Consider the following 23522-nt stretch of genomic DNA (forward strand, 5'->3'; position numbering starts at 1 on the left):
AATTATTTTATTAATACATCTTTCTTTTTACTATTTTTTTAAAATTTATTTTCTTCCAATATTACACTGCCCAACATGATTTTTACCTCCGGGAAAATAATAGGTGCTTCTGAATGATTTTGGTGCGTAGAAAACTAAAATGATAACTTTTGCACATCACGTCACAGTTTTGAGATATTGCATGATATACATGTATATTTCGCTCATACATGTAATATAATGAAATGAAGAACGTAAAGTAAGCCCAGTTAACCGTCAAGAATCGACAAGTGGAAGTTTAAAATACTTTGCCATAAGGACATTGTGCCCCTCAAAGCCCTCTTACCTTTTTTTTTTTTTTTCAAATAGATAACAATTATGCAGTGTTGCCAACAACGATAACAATAATGTCGCTAAAAGTACTGCGAAAAGTCGCTAGAAACCTTAATTTTAATGGAAATAATGCTAGTTTATTCGCTGTACATTTCGAAAGTCGCTAAATCCTTAGTTTAACAATGATAATCGAAACAAATCTTGTCTCTAAAATATATTATGAAATTGCTAGATTTAGCGAAAAAATTCATAAATTGGCAACATTAATTGTAAGCCCTTCAGGTTATAAAAATTTCATTTATTTCGTCACTCGTGCCGCATATCACTATGTACTTTCGTTTATGACTCAAAGTGAGAAAAGCTATACCCCATCGTCTTATCGTGTTTTCCTTCGTGTATCGTGTTCTCCTTGCAAAGAAAAATAGATCCCAGTGTGATGTGTCAGAATTCTAAGTTGTTGACGAGATCTCTTCGCGCCTGTATTATTTAAGTGTATTTGAAGCATATTCTTTTAGAAATGGAGTGTTGTGCTGTGTGTGGAGTGAGTTATTGGTACAATCCGCGGCAAAAAACCTGCAACATGAGCATATAAGTTTATTGTGAAATGACGAAGACTTTTGCTCCAAAATAAGTGTGCACCGGAGGAGGCCGAGGTTTATCCTGGCATGATTCGTCCCACTTAAACGTTATGTTAATTCCCTGTGCTGTTAGGCGTAGATTCACGATAAACTTACAACTTCATGTTGCAGGTTTTTTGCCGCGGATTGTACAATATGAAACGAGTTGGTTCACACCGAACGTGTACTAATCATCCGGATATTTGTTGTGTGCTTGATTTATACCCAAACCACAAAGGAAGAAAATAAACAAAATTACAAAACTTGCTTATTCTTTGTACTTCGGTTTTCGAATTGGTGACCAAGACAAGCCATGGGCTCCTCATCAGTGCTGCATAACTTGTACATACAAGTCTTAGGTTGTGGTTACATGGGAAATTAAAGGCCTTGCCGTTTGCTGTACCGATGGTGTGGAGAATACCATCAAGCCACCTTAATGACTGTTACTACTGCATGACTGAAATCTCCGGTATGTGTAGAAAAAGTAAACACGTCATCTAGTATCCTGATATTCCTTCGGCCATACAACCCGTGCCTCATAGTGACGATTTACCAATACCTCTACCCCCTGACATATGGACAGTGGAAGATGATGACTGGAATGAACTTGACGTTTCACTGGAGCCAGTGGCTTCTACGTCAAAAGATCTGGACTGTTTACCAGTATATGCTGACAGTGATATACATTTAATAGAGCAGGAAGACTTAATTGACTTAAAATTGTCGGGAGAAGCATTCGAACTTCTAGGTTCTAGACTACAGCAATGGAAATTACTTGCTCCTGGTACAAAAATTTCTGAGTTTCGACACAAACATCAATTCTTTGCATTTTATTTTGGGAAAAGAATGTGTTTCTGTACAGACGTTACTGATTTGATGAACAAAATAGGCCTGACTATGTAACAAACTATATCGAAATGTTTTAACGTACGTATAATACGTTACCACGTATATCCGACAAATTTTTCGGGCTATTTCTCAGCCTCTAATCAACCGATCTCTTTCAAATTTTGAGAGACACAACGTTTAGATAGCCCTTAAAGATTACCCTTAATATTTTCTGTAAATCGGTTAAATAGGGGCTGAGAAATATCCCGAAAACTGTGTCTGATATTCGTGGTTGTACTGTATATAATGCGAATAATAAATATGTTCATATCTTTTGAACCTGATGTGACAGAGCATTCGTGTGGTGATTTTCGAAATCAGCGTGACCGTTTCCTTAAGAATCACCCATTCTTATCGCGGAGGTATATAAAAAGTTTTTATTTGTTGGGCAGTGTTATTATTATTATTAGTTTATCCTGTAATGTTTTCACTTTTGTTATTACCATCCTTGATGGAAGCAGCTCTTTCCTGTTGATCATATTTCTCCGTTCCAAGTGTTGTTTGCTTTCTAAACACCTGTTCACACACTGTTCCATCATAACATATGGGTACTCCTTCAAACATAGTCTACGGTTCCATTTGGCAAAATACGCTTTTTTCGCGCCAAATGAGCTTTGTGGTGGACAGACACCATATGTGGAGTTTTTCTCGGGGTTCTCTCGTTTCCTCACACTTCCTTCATTCCATTTACTGTTTGGTTTATCATCATCTCACCGTCTCCCTTAGCCTTGGAGCGTACCTGTGGGACGTTAAGAAAATTCTTTTTTATTATTATTTTCTTTCTCTTATTTGAAATGAAATGAAACCTGTAAGTTTTACGTCCCACGATTATGCCGATTAGCCTAAAGGAGACGGTGATGATGAGAGATGAGTGAAATGATGGAATGAAGTCAGTGGGAGAAAACGGAAGAACCCCGAGAAAACCCACGAGCACGGCGTTTGTCCACCACAAAGTCCACACGGCGCGAGTGGGATCGAACCAGGGACCCCAAGCACTGGAGGGAAACGCTCTACCACTGAGCCACCGCGCCCCATTTCTTTCTCTTCTGTGCTCAGATGAGACATTATCTTGAAAGTTTAAAAGTTCCTATCGAGTTTCTGCAGATGTTCTTGTTAATATCTACCGTATATCTTTTGCTGTTATATAAATAAATAGAAGTAAATTAAAACAAAAGGTACTTACATGATAGTTACGGTCAAATGCACTCTGAAAAGACTAAATACTTTCAAGCTTTCAAAATTGGCATCTCGTCGTCAAAACATTACGATCGAAAGTTGCATTGACCTACAGTATATATGATTATTTTTTTTAAGTAGCACAGCCTATTTTGTTTAATGAAACTATACATACTGTTCACTGCCATAGTGGAAAATATTGTTTCTGGGAATTTACGAGGTCTATCTAAGGTAAATAGAATTGTATTTCGTAACACATAGTCGAAGTAATAAGGATTATCACTAATAATGATCAGTTATATAGCATACTTTGTAAATGGATTCACCTTCAATATTTTAGGATTTCTAAGTAATTTAATAGTTACGCTTTGGTAACCATACCCGGAATTCGATTCTCGGTGGGAATTTGGTTTGTTCTAGCCATGACAACGTAAACATGGAACGTGAAACGAATTTCACTTTGTTATTTTTGTCTACGATTCATCACTTTTGCTTCCCCACTGCTTCATCACTGGTAAGGAACTATATCTTTATCTTACACGTCACTCCTACTGCTGTAAGAACTTGCGGTCCATGTCTTCAAGAAAATAAAGCAAGTAAAAGTAAATGAGAAAGACAATAAGGGCACACATTTCGTGTATTTCCTTCCGTCTTTACTTCGTGTAGTCAAAACAAGAATTGCTTTTACACAATAAACTTACCAATTTAGATCAAGCTTCCTTGACACAGAATGAACGTAATTCTCTCTGCTTTACTGGATGCGTAAATCCTTTTATTCGTTTCAGAAACTTTTGGCGCGGAAGACTTGGGTTCGATTTTCGGTGGGAGCTCATGCAGTTCGAATCTCATGTCATGTTAAGCTGTAGGTCCACGCCTCATGGAGCTTCGCTGTTGAACGGCACGCTAAATTCTAATTAACCAACAACCAACATTATTCATATTAGGTGATAACAGCTTAGTAATGTAGTCAGTGATCCTGTTTTTACTGCAATATTTAGTCAGATGTAAAGAATTGCGCATATAGCATTAGTTAACAAGAGACTCTATAAGCAAGACTAGAAATTAATTTAATTGTAAATATATTAAATGAAGTATATTTTATAGTAGTCTTTTGTATTATGCATAGAGAAAGCTGTAAATAAGTTAGTTCAAATCTGGAGAAATTCTTAAAATGATAATATATATTTTCTCTTTTATCCGCCCCTCCCCAAGTTTGTTGTGTATTGATAAACGGTGATGTATTTTTTTTTTAAATTTCTTTTTCACAGAAAGTGGATGGACATTTTTGACTTTGAACTATAAAGTTGTGTGGCCTCTTCATCTGGTATTCACGAAAGAAGTGCTTCGTAATTATAACCATCTATTTGTTTTTTTGTTACGAGTAAAGAGAGTCCAAAATGCTCTGCACAATATATGGAGTCACCATATTCGGCAAAAATCTAAGAGGTGAGAATGTTTTCAAACAAAATTTAAACAATACTAACTCCTCAGTTCCATGTGTATATTCTGGGATACGTAATCGTCTGCGAAAGTATGTACTAACTCTGCAACTAGGTTTACAATTTAGACTTGATAGAAGAAAATAACCATATTATTGTATTAAAAGAATTGATTTTTAAGATGATTTTCAAGAGCAAGTGACTTTGATTGGGCTCTTGTTTAGGGATTATAGGAGAAGCTCCAGTGTTAATTGGTTGTGGATATATACTATGAATCAAAGCAAGAAGAATGGGTGGAGGGACCCCGCGAAAGGATGCTATTTGAGGGAGTCATGCAAGTACCCCTGATTTGAAGATAATGTGAAATTGTCCGCGGTTAAGACAAAGAAGGCTACTTCAATTAAGAATTGTGCTGACTGTTCTATATTTAGCAATTCTTCAAGGGTTCCGAGATCATGGGTGGGCAGAATATTGATGTAGTGAGGTGGCATCTCTAGGGGATAGGATGGTATTAAGTAGTACGAGCTAAGTGACGGTGCATATAACAGAAAGTCTGAAAAGGAAAGAGGGGTGTGTTCTGTGGTGTTATCAATACTTTAAGGACAACCTGTTAAAACCTTACGAATCACTTTTCTTTTATATATAAAAAAATACTTACAAAAAAAATAGTTAAACCAGTATCACACAAGTAGGTAAAACAATCGATTTCGGTATATGGTTCGTCAGAAAGGGAAGGGACGAGAGTATGAAGAAAAGGAAAACTAAAGAACAGAAAAATAAGTGTGGAACGTCCAGTTGCGCGCCATATCAGAATGCAAAGTATTGATAGCTACACTGAGCAAACCTCTTTTCTAGTCTACCGTCTCCAACCAACTTCTAAGCTCTCTCATTATACTTCAACGAAGCAAACCACTTTTTTCTTATCCCTTATTCGTTCCATCGCCAAATTCATAATACTTAATAGAACCGTAATAACTAAAGGTTTCAGTCTTCCTCTTTAGACTGGTGCTAGAGTGCGGGCCTTCGATGCATAAGACCCTGGGTTTGATTCTTGATGGGAAGGCATCGAGCGCTTTAGACTTCGTTCAGATTCCGATTTAAAATGTAGATCTTGTCTTATATAGCCTCACTGCTGACAAAAGACGTAAATACAAATCATTGTCGCTTTATTACACAACATCCTATATACCCATGGGCTCAATATGCTCTTGGAAGAATTCCTTAACGAACCTCAGAAGCCAAGAACTAAATTCCGAATTCAACTACTTCTGTTTCTAACCATAAACAATTTCACATTTGCATTAATACATTCTTTCTAATAAACAACACCTGCAGTACTTTTATATTTTATTTAACTCTGCCTTCCTTAATAGTGTTAAATATGTTTAACCCAAAATCAGTGTATGTAGAATAGATTCCAAATGTTACCAGTCCTAAAGGACTATGGCCAGCCATATGGCCTACATTTAGGTGATCTGAAGTCAGCACATCGTCTCGCACCACCATTTATTTATTATATAGTAGACCAGAGTTCGTTACTTTTAAGAAGCTACTCAATTGTCTGATTATGGAGGCATAACACCAAAAATTTTCCTTACAGTTTGTTAAGTACTTGAGTTAATAATTTTTGGAATGTGATGATCTATTTGTATTTATAATATTTTATAAAAATGTTTATATATTACAAATATTGTACGTTTATATCTTTTTCAGCATTTCTAGGTACAATCCTATGCTTTGGCAATTGAGAAATAACCTGATGTTTGTTGTGGACAATTTGCAGTATTATCTTCAGGTTGATGTATTGGAAAGTCAGTATATGCAGCTTCAAACAGTAATAAACTCGACAAAAGATTTTGAGGAAATCCTAAAAGCGCATAGCGTGTTCCAGACCAATGTTTTGAGCCAGACTTTTATGTTGACAGCAGCTTCAAAAGTAAGTCTTTTTATTGTACAAATTTTTGACTGCTGCATGTTTCAGCTTCACTATAGTTCATGATAGTTTAATGGAAATATTTCTTTACTTTGTTAATTAAGGCTTGCATTTTGCGCATACTTTAATGAATGAAAATTATAAACTGCTTACTAAATGCGTTCAATTAAGCTTATTTAGTTGAGCAATTTATAATTTTCATTTATTCCTTTATATTTAAAATAGGATAATACTAAAAGCTGTGGATTGTGTTAAAATAATTTCATTTCATGCTAAAATACATGTTATAAGCATAAAATTATTCGAACTGCTGTTAATACCTTTTATCGGTTTAAGTATACAAGGAAGTTTTCGCAGCAACAAAAGAAACATAGTTTCTTCTTCAGCAAAACGTCAGTAAAGATAGTAATATTTTTAGACTCAGCCCTTGAGTTCTGTTAATCTATACACTTAGAACTGTATAAGTTTATTATGAAAAAAATATTTGTAGATTGTGTTCGGTAGATATGAAATGTCAGTTAAAACTAGATCTCTAATTTTAGAAGTTAATATTAATGTTCTTGTTAAAGGTGTGTTAAAAATAATTAGTAAGCGATTTCTTTCCACAGAATCCTTTGATTTTATTTGTAATAAATCGCTTAGTATTTGTTTTATTATCCCTGGTGTTTCTTTTGAAATATTGACTTGGTATGCAAGATGTGTAGTTAAAATTACTTCATGAATTGTTTATATTTTCTGTTCTTTGTTTCAATTGACCCTTGTTTACAATATGCCTTCTTTAATCCCTTGATCAAATAACTGTTCTTGATTGTTTTTGCTCTTTCATTTGAGCACTATTTAAGTAATTTGTTTGTAATGGTTCTTCAACAATAGTTTCATCTGTTGCATTGAATTTCGTTTGTTCTCTGTGGTTCTCTTTTATTTTCAAATATATTGGCTTTTGTTTGTCATTTTTCCGTGTTTTAATCCTTGAGATTTTTGTAGTACAATTTGTTCCAAGGTAAGAGTCCGCATTGTTAATATCTTCAGTGTGATATTTTCAACTTAATGTAGTGAAAAGGAAAATAATATTGCAATGAAACAGGAGTTTCGTACATTTGCATTGTTAAATATTCTTGTGGTTGCCATGGGACCAAAGTGTTTTTGGCTGTAATACCACCTTGCTCAAGAAACAAAGTTCGAGTGGAAGAATGTTTTTGTGAGATCACCAGTTTTAAAAGCTTGAAACGAATTAGTATAATAAATCATGTGATTGACGGTTATAACAAATTGAGGCACTACGAAAGATTCAGATTACGTTCGTGTTGGGTAATGTTGACTGAAAGTTACGTTCGTACTCAAAATCCTCATTCCGGCAGAAAATTTAATATTAGTTCCACTCAGGTATTCGGCAGAGTTGTTTATCAGTAAAGCGTAATCTCTTGCCAGTTATTTGCTTCAGTTCGTCAGCCTAGAGATTTAAAGGAAATACTTTCTGCAATGAATTTTAACTGTTATAGACGAATTAGTAAAAGACTCTTACAAACACTTTTCATTTTATCTCGCACAACAACTTTTCATTGGTTTAAAGTAGGTAAGGAATCCTTGAAAATTGAGGATAAGGCTATTTGTTTCAGTTACGAAATGTATTAAATAGAAAGACGAGGAAACTATTTTGAATTACATATAAAATTGTAGAAGCGATTCTGCAAATTAGATTCCCAGTAATGACAACTATTTTGCTCGTAACTAACTATAGCCTGAAAGGCGCACATGAGTCTTCACTTTTTCACATTTTTCCAAAATATTACCGAAATTAAGGTATAATTAAGGTATTAAAATTTAACCTGCTTAATTTCCTAGTAAGTACTGATTACTTATGAATAAAGAAGAGTATGTTTTTAAAATCGACCTCATCCTTACTCAGTTTCTCATCAAAGTATGTGACGTCATAATTTATTTGAATTCGTATTCTTTGAAAATGAGAAATATATTAGTAATATAGACTATTTCACTAAAAAGTATTTCTAAATCCTAAGTAAGTGTGCAGATAAATTAAGGCTGTCGACATGAAAAGAGCACGTCAGCTGTGCCCTCTTTACGCAGATTGCATATTTTTGTTCTGCTGTGTCGAAAGGTTCAGTGGTTTCAGTTTCATGTCAATACCGCGCAAAATGAGGCTGTTACATATGTTTGAAGTCTAAGATGTAATATGGTTTCTGATGTAACAGGTGGTCAAAATATAAATTTTCTGATAACTAAGATTACTTTTTGGTTTGCAAGACTGTAAAAATTATGTGCATGAACATTTTCTACTCAGAGGGATTAGTTTCTCCCAATGCGATCGACACTTTGATCTGATCAGAAAGAAAATTTTACCATAGGAGGTGATCGGTAGTTCAAAGCCATTAATTAACTGCAATGTTGTTGTGAAGGGAAATCCCATCACGTTTCAAAGTTGTAAGGAACGCAGAGCTTTAACATGACTGGAAAACTTTCCGAACAGTTCACTTTTGGAGGAGGAAAAAAACTAAAAAATGAAGTTTACTTGAATGAAATATGTCATCATCAAATCATTACACGGTGGTACATTGCTGTGGTCTAAAACTTATCTTAGACTGTATAATGTGTTCACTTATTGGAGACCTATTCAGTAGATTGGAGATCTTCGCAACGTAAGAACTATGATACCTCCTTGCTCCGAAGTGAATCAATTAAAAGTCAATGGTAATAAAAAGTTTTTTTTTTTTTTTTTTTTTTTTTTTTTTTTTTCAGCAGGACGATATTGACTTCACGAACGTATGATTTCACAATCTCCATAAGTTTCAGTTTCGATACAATTTAAGAAATAAAGATAGGTTCTGAAACTTTAATACGGCAATAAATAAATCTCTCTGTTTCATCTTTTGACGTTTGGTTTCGACTGTGATATTTAAGTTACTTTGTTTTCTCCTTACAGACTTGTACAGATGAAAAATGCCATCTGCACCAACCTTGTCATGGAGACTCAAATACCCAGTCCACTCATCATGAAAACAGATCAAATCCTGTAAGAAATATTTTTCTTTGTTTTAAGTATTTATAACGATAGAAAAGTACCTTAGTGAAACTGTTCGTTTCTATACAGCTATGGAAATACCGTAATTTTATACGTTTATAATCGTACCTTAGTATGTCATAAAAATAAAGGAGTTAGTGTACGCGCCTTCTGTGTGGGAGACCTGGGTTCGATTCCTGGAGGAAGCTCATGTGGTTCGGATTCCACGTTAATCAGTAGGTCCCGTCCCGTCCGAAGGGACGTTAAACTCAAAATCAACTCAACTCAGCTCAAAGAAAAAGAAGGAAAAAGCATATAACGCATAAGCAAAATAAATTAAATGTACATTACTGATCATTAAATCTGGTTTTCAGAGTTTTCCTTTAAGTCAGGGCGCAAAATTTCAAAGTCAGACGCAGTCGCCAATCCAAAAATAATGGTCGCCAGTATATCCCACGTACAGATTATGAGAGGTCCCCCCCTCCTCACAACCTTTGGTTTGACAAAGAAAGAGATTACATCAGGGCATAAAATTTCAAAACCAGACAATTAGATTCAGCATAATCAATTTTGAATTGGACAATCCATATACATGTTAAAAAATATATTACCTTAAGACTTCACGTTTGTGGAACGCCCTCTCTCTCTGCACTGAAGTACCAGTTGTGGATTGCAGTGATAACGGTATCTCATGCAAATATTTATTTTTAAAAATATTTTATGTATTTACTTATTTTGTTATTTATTTATCACTGACATCGTGACGTGATCAATTAATCTATTCTAGGCACTAGCCTGTCCCCCCCGGCTATTCTGTCTTCAAACAGCAGGTGAAATGATCTCGCGTTGACACGCCAAGAGGGAAACTATTTCCATTGAGGGTAATAAAGAAGGGGCGAATTACAACGTTGTGAATACTTCACATTCTATGTTTTCTTTCACTCAGTGACTTCGTGCGAAACAGAAACTGCGCAGTCCTGCAAGTTTAGGCAGAAACCATTCCTACTGAACACTGGTTGCCAGCTCCAAATTTCTAGTCGCCAATGGCAACCTGGCGATCGTAAATTTTGCGCCCTGATTTAAGTAGTTCTTTGAAATATGGTATATATTGTAGAATTACCTTAAAATTAGGTCACTAAAAGGTTTTACTTGCTGTTTCTACTACTGAGAGAAGAAAGTCTTGTGATCCTGAAGAAAAATAGTAGATTCGAGTTCTCACCAGATTTACAGGTTTCATTGCCTCTACATGCTTAAAAAGAAGTAGTGATTTTTGAACGTTATCCGTTCGTCCCAATATATGCACCGCTATATGCAGAAAAAATGTCACTTATCCGGTAAATGATGTTTTATCGAATTTTATAATATTCGAAGTTTTGGAAGATTTGTGCAAAAGGAGGAAGCACCACTGACAAATATATTTACAATATCTTTATTCAAATACCAGGTTGATTTCATTTATGCTACTTACCTAGGAAATGCCATATTTCCACCATCAGTTGTGTTCGATCTGCAGGCCACTTCTAGTGACTATTGCCCGGCATCGAAGTTTCCATTGCAGGTTACTGCGTTGTAGCTGGGCCATGAGTATTGCATCCCATTTCTCTTTACAGGGTTGCCAAGGCCGGAAACTGCGAGCTCGACGATGGAATAGGCGTCACTTGATGAGTCTGAAAACACAATAGTCCATTGGGCAGGCATATGGACTCTTTGACAGGGATACCACGAACTTTACCACAGTCTGTGAGGTAATTCCACGCCCCACCAAGGGTAACAACAAATTTCCACCGGTCACCCGCGAGATGATAATCTCTTGCAGTTCCTTTTTTGATCAGCCACGTGACACAATTTCAGGGTGTGCACACTGCTATTTCGAACGACCGTAAGGAGTAAATCTGTGAATGGAGCGGTTGATTGTTGCTGGTCATCGCGTGCTGTGTATGGGTATTTTTGGAGGTCGTCATATACCGAACCACATGCAGTAATGGCGGGGTCTTCACAGGAGGCCACTTTCTAGCAGCTGGCGTTGGTTTGATGGGCCCAGAACTCTTTGCAACATATATCCGTATAATACGATTCACAGTGGCACGACTAACACGAAAATTACGCCTTTTACACATTTCTACGCCGTTAACTTAGCGTTGGAAAAGGCCACAATGCATCCGTTCCAGAATCTGTTCAGTTAGGCGGCATCAGACAACGCTCGACCACACTGCTGTAATGCATGATTAATGAGATACTGTACAGATTGATTTCGGCTCAATATATATGAATCAACCTCTGTAATGTAAAATAATTAAATTAAAAGCACGATATTTAATTATGAACTGACTTTCTCCCAGTGTCAACATTGTAACAGGGAATTTCATAAAGGGAAATCGTACTCAACGTTGAACCTTGAACAGGGTGTCTATCGGTCACGAAAGTCACGAAAAAGTCACGAAATGAGAAAACAGTCATGAAAGTCAAAAAAAGTCACGAAAATTAGCTTTTGGGTCAAGATTTTTTTATCTGTACAAATATACGTACAGGCTGGAAAATTTTGTTCTACTAAACATTAAAATTCACCACCAAAAATGTGTATGGTCGGCTTTAGACGCTACAAAATCGCTACCAAATCGCATGCATGAAAATTCGGCCTAATTCTCATCCATCTTCGCTCTTGAGAATGTTCCGAAATTTTATGGTTTGATGAAGAAAAGGTCACGAAAAAGTCGCGAAATTTCATTTTGGAATTTTAGTTGACATCCTGTTGAAATTTTACTCCAGACAATAGGGCTATCATGGATTTAGAGCCATATAGGAAAAAGAATCACAAACCGAGCACTATAGTGACTTCTTGGACATCCTTCACATAGAGGCAGCTTATTTTAGAATGATAGTAATCTGGATATATATTGACACGTCACTGCTCATTGCTTGGTAAACCAGTAGTCTTTTTCGTAGATCTCAACTAAAACTCAACATGCCCTTTCTATACGAGTAACGTGACCATAATAGACATGTCAGTCCAGAAACTATTATATTTAGAGCTCGTCTCGAAAACATATCTTCTCTCGTCTCTTGTCGAATTTTCAAACAAAATACAAATCAGACAAGTTAAAGTACATAATAAAAATGTAAAATGTGGAAATTAGTTTAATTGTGATTAATAAGCAGCAAATCCTACAAGTTATGACGGAAGTAGCTGACAATCGGAAAAGACGAACGATTAACGGACAGTTGACTAAACTAAATTTAGAACTAGATATTAGAACTAAATTAAGTGCTTTCTTCAATTGTTTATTGAAATGTTGCAGGCCAGAGCAGACCAGATGTTCGAACGACTCAGCGGCGACAGCCATATTGGTTAGTCCATTTTATCTCCATGTTCTTACGCTCCAACTACCCAGCTCTTAATCTACATCGTTGCCAGTGAACTACCAATTAACGCAAATCATTTCAACATTTAATTTGCATATCATTATAGGTGGCTTAACCTGATAACATTTTAAAATGAACTACCAACATTGACCAGTCGGTCAACCCAGCTTTTATCTGGAGCCTCTCGACTCCAGGAGTTTTCTGCGCGTGTCAAGATAGCCAACACGTTCGTGGAATTCGCTACAGAATTAGTAACGGGCTCACGTATTATAACTTGTCAAGGACTTGAATCACGGCTATCCCCCATTTAATGCAGTCCCGGCTTCACAGACCCTGTGCGTATAAGTAGAAACGGGTCCTCCAGTGTCCTAATTCTACATAGTGCGACTGTCTACGTTTATCCTGCTGAATATGGATTCTTCTCGCAGCAGCTAGGAATTTACGTAATGGGATTACCCTAGTGTTACTCCCCATAGTAAGGTGGTTTGAAAAAATGTTTTTTTTTTTTTTTTTTTTTTTTTATTTCCGGAACGCTATAGTGCGCAAAAGTTGCCATTGGTATAGACAAGAAAAAAACCAAAAAGAAGTTTTTATTTATATATCTTTCGGTGCCGCATCGCCGTTGAAATTTGAAAAATCCGGTAAAAACAATAAATTTTCAATATTTTTTTGAAACAAATAAAGAATATCGGACGAGGACCCTATATGGCCTAAAAGTTTCTTCAAGTATGTAAAAATAACGTTAAAATGAATAAACTATATTTATATGATATCTTCTGGTCGCGCATCGCTGTCAAAAATTTGCAAAATTTGCGAATTTAGCAAAATTTGAGAGTTGAACATATATATATTTTTTTAAATTTTCTTAAAACAAGTAACATAAGGACGTTACTCGCCACGAGGGAGTGGCTGCACTTGGAGTTCCACTACCCATCTAGCCATCCAATGATTAGGGTGTATTATTTACTATTGTATTTACAAATTTACAATTTCACATAATTCGTAAGCTACAAATTTCTATTTTTCCCTTTATTTTTGTCCATTAGTAATGATATTAAAATCTGATTTATGCGGGGGCAGCAGATGCTCAGTGATAAAACGTTCACTTCTGGTACATGGGGTCCTTGGCTCGATCCCAGCTTGCGCCAAGTGAGCTTTGTGGTGGACAAACACCGTGTGCGTGGGTTTTCTCGGGATTATCCCGTTTCCTCCCACCTTTTTCATTCCACCGTTTCATTCATTTCTCATAATCACCGTCTACTTTAGCCTTACTAGCATATCTGTGGGGCGTAAAACTTAAAAGATTCCACTTCTCATTTTTTCTGATTTATGCGAAAATGTAGGCATGGATGATCTTGACAATAATGTAGCTCTGATGAAGCCCATAATAGTTGCATTGTAAAGCCTCACTATTAATCACTTCACTCCTGTCCTGAGATGTGGGTATTGTCCAATATGACGATTGCTGAGCAGAATTCTATATTATAACTTTTCTGACTAATTTCACTGCTGAATTTAAATGTTCAGGGCTTCCTTTTGCTTCCAACAAGTTTATTTCTTATTTTATACACATCATTACCTGGATTCTACTGCTTTCTCGTGAAAAATCCAAAATATTTCCGGAGCGAAACTGGCGTGGTCTTGCTCGGAGCTCTTGCCAAGTAAAATAATAGAAGACGCGCCATAATACTAAGGCGTCCGAAATAATTTCCAATCAGCAAAGAATTTTGGTGGCGGGTATTACAAAGCGAATAAAAAGTAGTAAAAACTGGATTAAACTGGATTTTGGGAAAATATGGGCATCTCAGAGGGACGAAGGGAGTCTAAATTATTCTGCCAAATATCAGATTGGTGGGCAATTTCAGAAAATTCTGTCCAACTGCTGACCTATGTTTTAGTGTCGCATTACGATGTATAGTTTCAATAATCATCCATTTGAAATGCCTATATACAGAGTTTATAATTATATACATAAAGAAATTATTCCCCGAAATGTAATTCTTCCTAGATTATTCCAAAGCTTCCACATTAATTTTGGTTTGAGTAAAGAACAAATGAATTTAATACATAGACCTAAAATTATGTGTTGAAAAATTTTTGTCAAACTACCCGCGGTACGTTCGAAAAGTATGGGTCCCCCAAAACAAAATGTTCATTACCTTGACTGTAATGGCACATTACAGTGTTCTGAGTGGTGCTTCAGCACAGTGTGTGTGTTTCCTTACTATAAAACGCCTAAAACAAAGTCAAGTGTTTCGTCTCGTTTGCAGAAGTTCTGTGACGAATATAAGGATGTATTTTCTACTGATGGCAAAGTGCTATTTTGCCAACCATGTGGTAAATCTGTCACGGCTGACCAACGTTCACAAATTACGGAATATTTGGAGAGCAAGACGCATATTGCTGCTTCTTTACGTTTGAGCAAGAGACAGGCATTTATCGATCAACCAGTTGTGTCTGGTTCTGGTGAACCTTCAAAATTGTCCGCTTTTTAAACGCACTTGCGCAGAGCTTTTCTACCCGCAGATATTCTACTGTTCAAATTAAAGAACCCTGAATTACGAAAGTCTCTCGTGAAATATACGAACTTCGAGTCGCCCAACGAATCAACATTGCGAAAAAGTTATCTCCACAGATGTTAAGAGCAAACTTTACAACATATTGACTCGGAATGTGTGCATCAAAATATTTGGGTATGTATGGACGAAACTACGGACTCCAGTGGTGAAAAATAGTGGTAAACGTGACTGTAGGAGTGCTAATTAATGATGAAAAATTATTTGCTAGTGTGTAGAGTTATCTGCTGCTACCCATGTAACGATAGCAAGGCTTTTCAATGAAGCAATGCAACTATTATGGGCAGAAGGCATAAAACATGACAATGTTCTTCTTATTATTACAGATGCTGCAGCTTACGTGAAAAACGCTGCAGTAGACCTTCCGTTAGCTACCCCAAAATGGTGCATGTTACCTGTGTAGCTCATGCGTTGCATACAATATGTGAAAAGATAAAAGTTCTTTATCCCAAGATCGAAAAACGAGTTTCAGATGGAAAGAAGATTTTTATCAAATCACATAAAAGAATAGACATTTTTAATAAAAAATGTCCTGGGATTCCTTTTCCACCTGCTCTTGTAGTTACGCGATGGGGCATTTGGTTGGATGCCATTGAGTATTATGCCCAGAACTTTAAACAATTCGTTATCTGTTGTAAATGATCTCAACAAAGACAAAGCATCGTCTATGGAAATTCTGCAAGAACTGTTAAAAGATCCTTCCGTAAAACTCGAGTTAGCATTCATTTCAACAAACCTGTTCTTACTCATTGTACAGAAAAGCTTGAATCATCATCGAACACACTGTCAGCTTTAGTGAGTTAAATCCTCACAGTCGAAATGAAACTGAAAGAACTTACTAGAGCTAACGGACAAGTGCTAATGTCTATATTTACAGGCATTTTTGAAGAAAGAAAAAGAAAAGAAAAGTTTTCAAACATTGTGAAAATTGCACCATTTTGGAAGGACAAGTGGGGGAAGATGTCAATTTCAGTGTTAGTGAAATTTCATGTTTCAAATACGCGAGAATTATTTCTAGTAACGTCGAGCGAACTTTCTCGCAATATAAGATGCTTTTTAGAGATAATGGTCACAAATTTACGATGGAGAACTTGGACAGGGTGTCTAATGATCCTGAAAATACTTGAAATACTGGAATTATACTGGAATTTAATTTTGATATTGGAAATAATGAAAGTATACTGGAATTTTGATCCACATACTGGAAAAATTATGAAATACACAAAAATTATCGTTCTGTATAATCTACCCTGTATTCTTGAACTTCGAAAGTCCAGGATAATAACAATCATGCATTATAACTAGAATAGAATAATATACAGTTATTTTTACAAGTTATAATATAACTTAATAGTTCATTTAGATAATACAAATAATGCTCTTGGTTTACTGTATCAGGATTGCGAGCAGAATTGAGGTTGTCGGTCAAAGGAAAGTAGTGAAATTGAGCTTCAGATCATGAAAAAAGTTAGTACAGTTACTGAAGTTGTGGTTTTCCGTAATGACCCGGCGTTAAAAGATGACGCCATCTCTCTTGGGGTTGCGGATAGTCACTAACTTCCCTCTTTCTACTAATATTGTGTTTAGTTTCCGCTTTTTTTTTTTTTTTTTTTTCTCTCTATAACTCACGTATAATAACAATGAACGCATTATATTATATGCAATGCTTCAAGTACAGTATACAGGCTGCAAATTAGTCAGTAAAAGTATGCCCAATGATGGGAAACTGAGGGTCAATTTTAATGTTTGGTATGGATGTGGCACTTGCTTGTAAATAGATTAGAGCGCTTTCATGAGCAGCTACATATACCTAATCATTTGTATTTCAAAGAAATCAAGGCTAACTAAATTTATTAAAAATAAACATTCGTTTGATTGTAAAACAATTACAAACATGAAATCATCAAGAATGTGATTATTCCTATTAAAATAAATAAATAAATAAAATAAATAAGAAAATAATAGTATTAGGTACTGGAATTTTGCTGATTATTTATACTGAATATACTGAAATTTTGAAATTGAAACTCAGTAGACACCCTGTGGGACAAAACTATGGTAGTACACTGCAACGCTTCCAAATAATAGCTCGCTAAAAGGTAAAAATTTTAAAACTGACTTTTAAGATGTTTACAATACACATAATATTTAAGTTTCTGTTATGAAATATTTTTATTTTTGTCACATGTTTTTCTGGTTTTATCACATATTTTCAAAATTTATGGCACTTAAATAAATAAATATTTCCAAGTTTTTTAGCACATAAAGTTCCGTTTCCTAATAATAATAATAATCCTTCAGGAGAATCCAGTTGGCTGATAGGGCTTAAAATTATTATTATTATTATTATTAGTAGTAGTAGTAGTAGTAGTGATTGTACTATAATCATTTTGGAAAAATGTTTGGAGTAAAAATATAATTCAGTCTCAGATGCCAATTATTTTGTAATTGGTACTTAATACATTTCCATGGTATGATTATATACAGTAGTACACTTGTAAATTATTTCTCATGACATTAGATACAATCAAATTACTGAATTAAGACATCTAATATCACCGCGTTACTCATGGAATGGATATGAGGAGTTTTGGTTGAGAAATCTTCGAGAAAGAGACCCAGAAGAACCAGATTGTAATGTAAAGCTGTAGTATGATAGGGATAGATTATAATCATTGTGGAAATAGATTGCCTTTACCTAGAATAATTGTAAAGTCAAGAACTTTTAATTAAAAATCAGCACTACGAATAAGGTAAGCAATTTACACACGAAGGCATTATTTATTAATCTGAAACTGTTGGCTTGTGTAAAAATATATTACAATCTTAATTGAAGACTTTATAATGACTACACACGCACACTACCGAAGAAACGATTTTTTTTAAGGAAATAATGAATGCATATTTGACGTCACTTTTTTTTTTTTTTTTTTTTTTTTTTTTATGTGTGTGTGACTTCATGGATATTGCTATGAGCATTACTCTTTTCTTTTAATGTTACATGATTTCACTTCAGAAAAACATGCTATTCCTGGGGCGGATTCGAACCATCAACATGCTATTCCTGGGGCGGATTCGAACCCTCGATCTTTGGTTTACATAGCTTCGTTTGTGAGTAACCATTGGTATCGTTTGACCTGATAATCGCAAGGATTTCTTAGATGCTTGTTAGAAGATGGTTGAAGTAGTTTGCTATTCGGATATTCAATATAAAATTTTTGTTTTCTTTGTTTTAATACAAATATTGGGATACTGCAACTAATACCTATAATTTCATGACAGAGAAATGCTTGATAAGATCTGATAAAATATTTCGTTCCCTTATTCTTCGGAGTGAAGTTCGAAGGTTCGGTGCTGAGTAGTACGATTTTTCTTCCACGAAATTCCCTTGTAATAATTTTGACAGTGGAAGAAAGCCCATTTTTAGGTTCTGTGCTTTTAATTTAATTATCTTAAGCTATTATTGAACAAAAATATTGAAAAAAAATCAGTAACGTTTCTTTTTTAAACCTTCAAAAATTGTGTAAGGTGATAATGAACAATACTGACAAACTGAAAGAGGTAATTTCTTACATCACAATAGATAAAGAAAAAATCATGTGGACCTGAGGGGGAAAAGTGCATATATTCATAGCTAGGACCCTCCAAAAGCGTGAGAAAGCTACATTTCAATACGCTTTCGTTTGAATTCGGGAAACCGTTGAGTGGCGCACCATATCAACTTAAAGGAAGTCACACAAATGCCATCCAAAAATGCATATTTCAGCAATGTGCAATGGATGTGCAAGTGATTCATTTCGGGTCATAATTTACAGGCATGCTTCCAACAGAATTCTCAAGTATGCTCCGACTTCAAGGTAAGTCCAAGCATTAGAGACCTCCAACACCACGGTGCATCGCAGCTGGGGGTCCTCAACACTTCCGACTTACTCGCCGAAGCATTTCATGTCCACTGCTGTCAAGGCTTACAACGAAAATGTTCTATTTTATATATTTCCTTTGTAATCATTTTTGTAGAAGAAGAAGTTGAGTTGATTTTGAGTTTAACGTCCTGTTCAGCAGCGAAGCTATATGAGACGTGGACCTACTGATTAACGTGGAATCCGAACCACATGAGCTCCCGCCGGGAATCGAACCCAGGTCTCCCACGCCAAAGGCGTGTACGCTAACCACTTAGCCACGGAGGAGCTCTAAGAAGAAGAAGAAGAAGAAGAAGAAAGAATGAATGAATGTAGGTAATAGCTGTAGATTGCTAGATATGTTTCTGTTTGTACGTTGCTATAGTGATGTCAGCCGTTGTCCAGAAAATGTTTTATAATAGTTGAGAGAATCGCCATGACATTTAAATGTCCGATTTTGAACTGTGATGTAAAATAAGTCAATTTTCATCAAATATAGTGATTCAGAGTTTGAGATTGGTGTATGTTTGAGTGTAATTGTTGCTAACTTACGTAATAATTAAAATATTTAAAAACAAATACGGACTGAGGTGTAATATGTGGTCATAGGCTTAACCTTTTGCCTACTTTGAAATCAGAGAATTATGTTGGAAGCATGTCTGTGAATGTGTGTGTAAGGCTCATTTGACCTTACTGCAATACCAGTTTTAGCGATGCCATCTATGTACTGAGACTAATGGCAAGTTTCAACAACGCCTCCAGAGTGGTTTTGTAATGAGGGATTGCCTGCCTGAGAGTAGCTCTTTAAACGCACAAAGTCATGTGCCTTCTGAATTAATATGAAGAAAAATAATTTCGAATATATACATGTGGACATTTATTCCCGTAACCGAAGGAAACAGTTATGTTAATATGGAGTTTACAACCCTGATTGATGTGTATGAGAGGTTTGGCAACATAGTATAGGTCACGATGCTTAATGTTACTCTGTTCACGTGTTCTGGCTTGGCTTTTTCTAGCGATTACCTGCCTGGGAGTAGCCCTTTAAAAGCTTACCCTTACGTACAATGTAATCACATATTTTTCGTGACGGGAAAAAAGAATGCGTTTCGGTCGGCAGACGGGACCGCGGGAAAAGAGAAAATAGGACAGGGCAGCTCTGTGATTATACTGATGCACTCAATTCAAGCGAAGTGGGATGGATTTGTTCCGCTTTTTGCGCACACACAAAAGAATGACTCATATTATATTAAAAAGAAGAATCTACAGTAGAATGTGGGATTGTTTGCTTACGACATTCATATTCAGATTATTAGAAAGGGAAAAAAATAATAAAGAGAACACTTTTGTTAGTGTCCTTTGCAATTTCTGAGTTTAATAACACCTGATATATATTTACGGAACTTTTTTCTTTTCTTCTTCTTTTTTTCCCAAACATTTAGGGAACAAATGAGTACTCTTGAAATACACTTTAAATTCATTTACCACTGAATGTTACTGTGAAAGCAAACATGCAAAGCCACACCCAAATACTTATGTAAGTGTTACACTTGTAATTCAGAATTATAAAATAAATAGCGAATAGTCGATTTTCAAGTCATGTAGGGTAGGTTTAAGGAGGACAGCACTCACGGCGGTCAGTAAATTTGGGCCCCAGTAGACTTGGAAACTTCGTTCATATGTTGAAGCTTCTTCATGCAGATATGGTTTGCAACCTCATCTTCTGTATAGGATACCAGGGTTTGATACTCGATAGGGACACACATGATTTAGAGTCTACGTTAAACAAATAACAGACATGTATATCAGTCGTTAAAAAAAAGTCATTGTGTACATTTACTTTTAAAATTTGGTTAGATACAAAGACAGTAAAGTTTTCTCGTCTTCTCGTCTTTCTTATTTTCCTTTAGATTTAAAAGGATAGGAATTTATCATACATATCAACAGGACTGTTCCTTATTACGTTCTATATATATAATTTCCATATGTTTAAATACTAAAAATTATCTTTATATCGCAAAACAAATTCCATAGGAGCTCCCTCGTTGCTGTTATATGGTTAGCTTTCGGATGGTTTATGTCTAGTGGAAGTTTATATCGTTCGGATCTCATATAAACCACCATAAGTTACCAGAAAATCAAACAATCAAACGATATCATAAAATACTGAAAAATTGGAAATACTGAAAAAAGACAGGACCAGCAAATTAAAATAGGTAACAATAACGATAAAATAAATATAACTAGAAATTGCTAGCGTTACGTGCTTTTGAGTGAAGAAAAAGTTTAGAAAGAATTATTAAAGTAATCTCTGAAGTATTACAATATATCTTGAAAATGTCCCTCTTTATGTAGAAAAATTCTGTAAAATCGCTTTTTATAATTTATTTAAAATATATAAACCAATAATGTATTAGAGAAAACTCGAATATTAAGTTTGAGTTTTGTATACGTTGTAGAATACTAAGCATATATTGAGAATACATATTTATGAAGAAAAGAAAAAGTAGAACCACGAATCGTATTCCAATAAAATTATACTACTTTGTAATGTTTTGTAAAGTAGAAAAGGAAGATAAATTGTCAGCTTTCTGCTTTAAGAAGGGTGAATTAAAGAAGAAGAAAAATTCACTCAAATATTGATCAGTATTTCTATATTTCGGTGTGGTTCGGTATTTTCTATACTTCAGTATGAGTAACACCGAACTTCCGGCATTCAAAAATACCGATACCAGTTTCAGTAGTTCAGTATTTTTCACAGTCGTAACAAGGACAGCGTTGGGTGGTTGCAGTTAACAGACAATTTATTTGAAATGATGATTATATACATTTACGTCAGCTCATAAGCTTTTGAGATTTTAGTTAGGCCATTCGTATGTGGTAGAGGGCTGTGGTATAAATATCAATGTTAGTCTGTATTTTATACCGTCGCGGGTAATGTTATTGTACTCTTATATGCTGTGTGTTTCTTATTTTATCTTCTTTTTCATATTCATACATCATTGCTGTCAAGGTTTATATTATCGTAATGTTGCCCCATTATTGTGATTGTTACTAAAGTATTACTACTGAAGGAAAGAGTTAATTTAGCTTTGGATTCATTGAACTCCAGTAGTCTTATTTATTTATTTATTTTGTATATTCCATTACGTTTATGAGTTTATATATATTTTTTCTTTTCTTTTTCAGGTGTATAAACATTTAATAGACATGCTGGAACTCAGTGAGCGTTTCTGTAAATTTGCAGAAAATGCTGAAATGGACCTGAATTCTGAGGAACGTCAGTGTTTGGATGAGATGTCAGGACAGTTCGAATATGAAGTATTTGGTCTATTGAAATTGCTTGCTGGACTTCGTTCGCGTCCCTGCGGTACTCATCTCTCCCAGCTTTTACTACGATTAGATTTCAATCGCTGGTTTAGCAGACAAATAAATATTTCAGTGACTGGAAGCACGCTTTCGGTGTAATGTGTTATTCATGTCCCAGGAAAATACTATTTATTGATTTGCATTATATGTATATATAAAATGTATTAATAAACCTTTTTGTTTGTCATATGTTTCTGTTGTATTCAATTCTAGTATTTCAGAAATATCATAGTTACAATTAAGAAACTACGTGTCTTTAAGCAATACTAGCTGTTGTGCATAAGCCTTCGACCCGCTATACACTATATCTTAAAATCGTGCTGAATTAAAGGCTCCAACTGGGGTTACTAGGGGTGTCATTTGTGGAGGGCAGGGGTACCAATTGCCTCCTAAGTTTGAGAAACACATGGTTTTTTAGTAAATTGTATAGTAATATATTATAATAATAATAATCCATGAAACTCATGTCTGGACAGTCTTGCATTCCCCACGCGGCAAAATCTGAAAAGACTCTACTGGCGATTACACAGATATTAATGTTCAAATCCAAATAAGGTTACGCCCTTTGTCCTAATAATAAATAGCAAAGCACGTTCGTGTTAAGGTCTATCACTTACCATTGTGAAATAACTAGAGATGTAAAAAAAGCCGGCTTTTTTGAATCGATGGTTTTTTTCACATAAAAAGCCGGCTTTTTGAAAAAAAAAAAAAAACGAGAATTTTGGAAATTTTGGCTTTTTATCATTTTCATGATTTTTCTATCTAAATAGCTTTCTTATAGTATATTCTATAGTTAGATAAGAATTTCATGACCTAAATGCCATATTTCGCTCTGAAATTCACCATCAAGATGGATGGAGCACATGTTTTACGAATTAAAGAAACATAATGTAGTATTTGAGGGCAATTTTCGAGGCTATTTAACTTTATTTTAACT

At 35.2% G+C, this 23522-nt stretch overlaps 1 protein-coding gene across 1 annotated transcript in view; it reads left to right on the plus strand.

Annotated features, from left to right (window-relative positions):
* Window positions 1–22770, plus strand: part of Grip75 (gamma-tubulin complex component 4) — a 79809-nt gene extending 57039 nt beyond the window's left edge. Inside the window, exons 11-14 of the mRNA XM_081748667.1 lie at window positions 4262–4439; window positions 6146–6368; window positions 9304–9393; window positions 22406–22770. Of these exons, the coding sequence (XP_081604793.1) occupies window positions 4262–4439; window positions 6146–6368; window positions 9304–9393; window positions 22406–22684 (770 nt within the window). The 3' untranslated portion in view covers window positions 22685–22770. The remainder of the gene's footprint in view (window positions 1–4261; window positions 4440–6145; window positions 6369–9303; window positions 9394–22405) is intronic.
* Window positions 22771–23522: the final 752 nt, after the last annotated feature.

This window comes from Thermobia domestica, chromosome 2 (assembly GCF_964235325.1).
Source record: "Thermobia domestica chromosome 2, izTheDome1.hap1.1, whole genome shotgun sequence".
NCBI lineage: Eukaryota > Metazoa > Arthropoda > Insecta > Zygentoma > Lepismatidae > Thermobia > Thermobia domestica.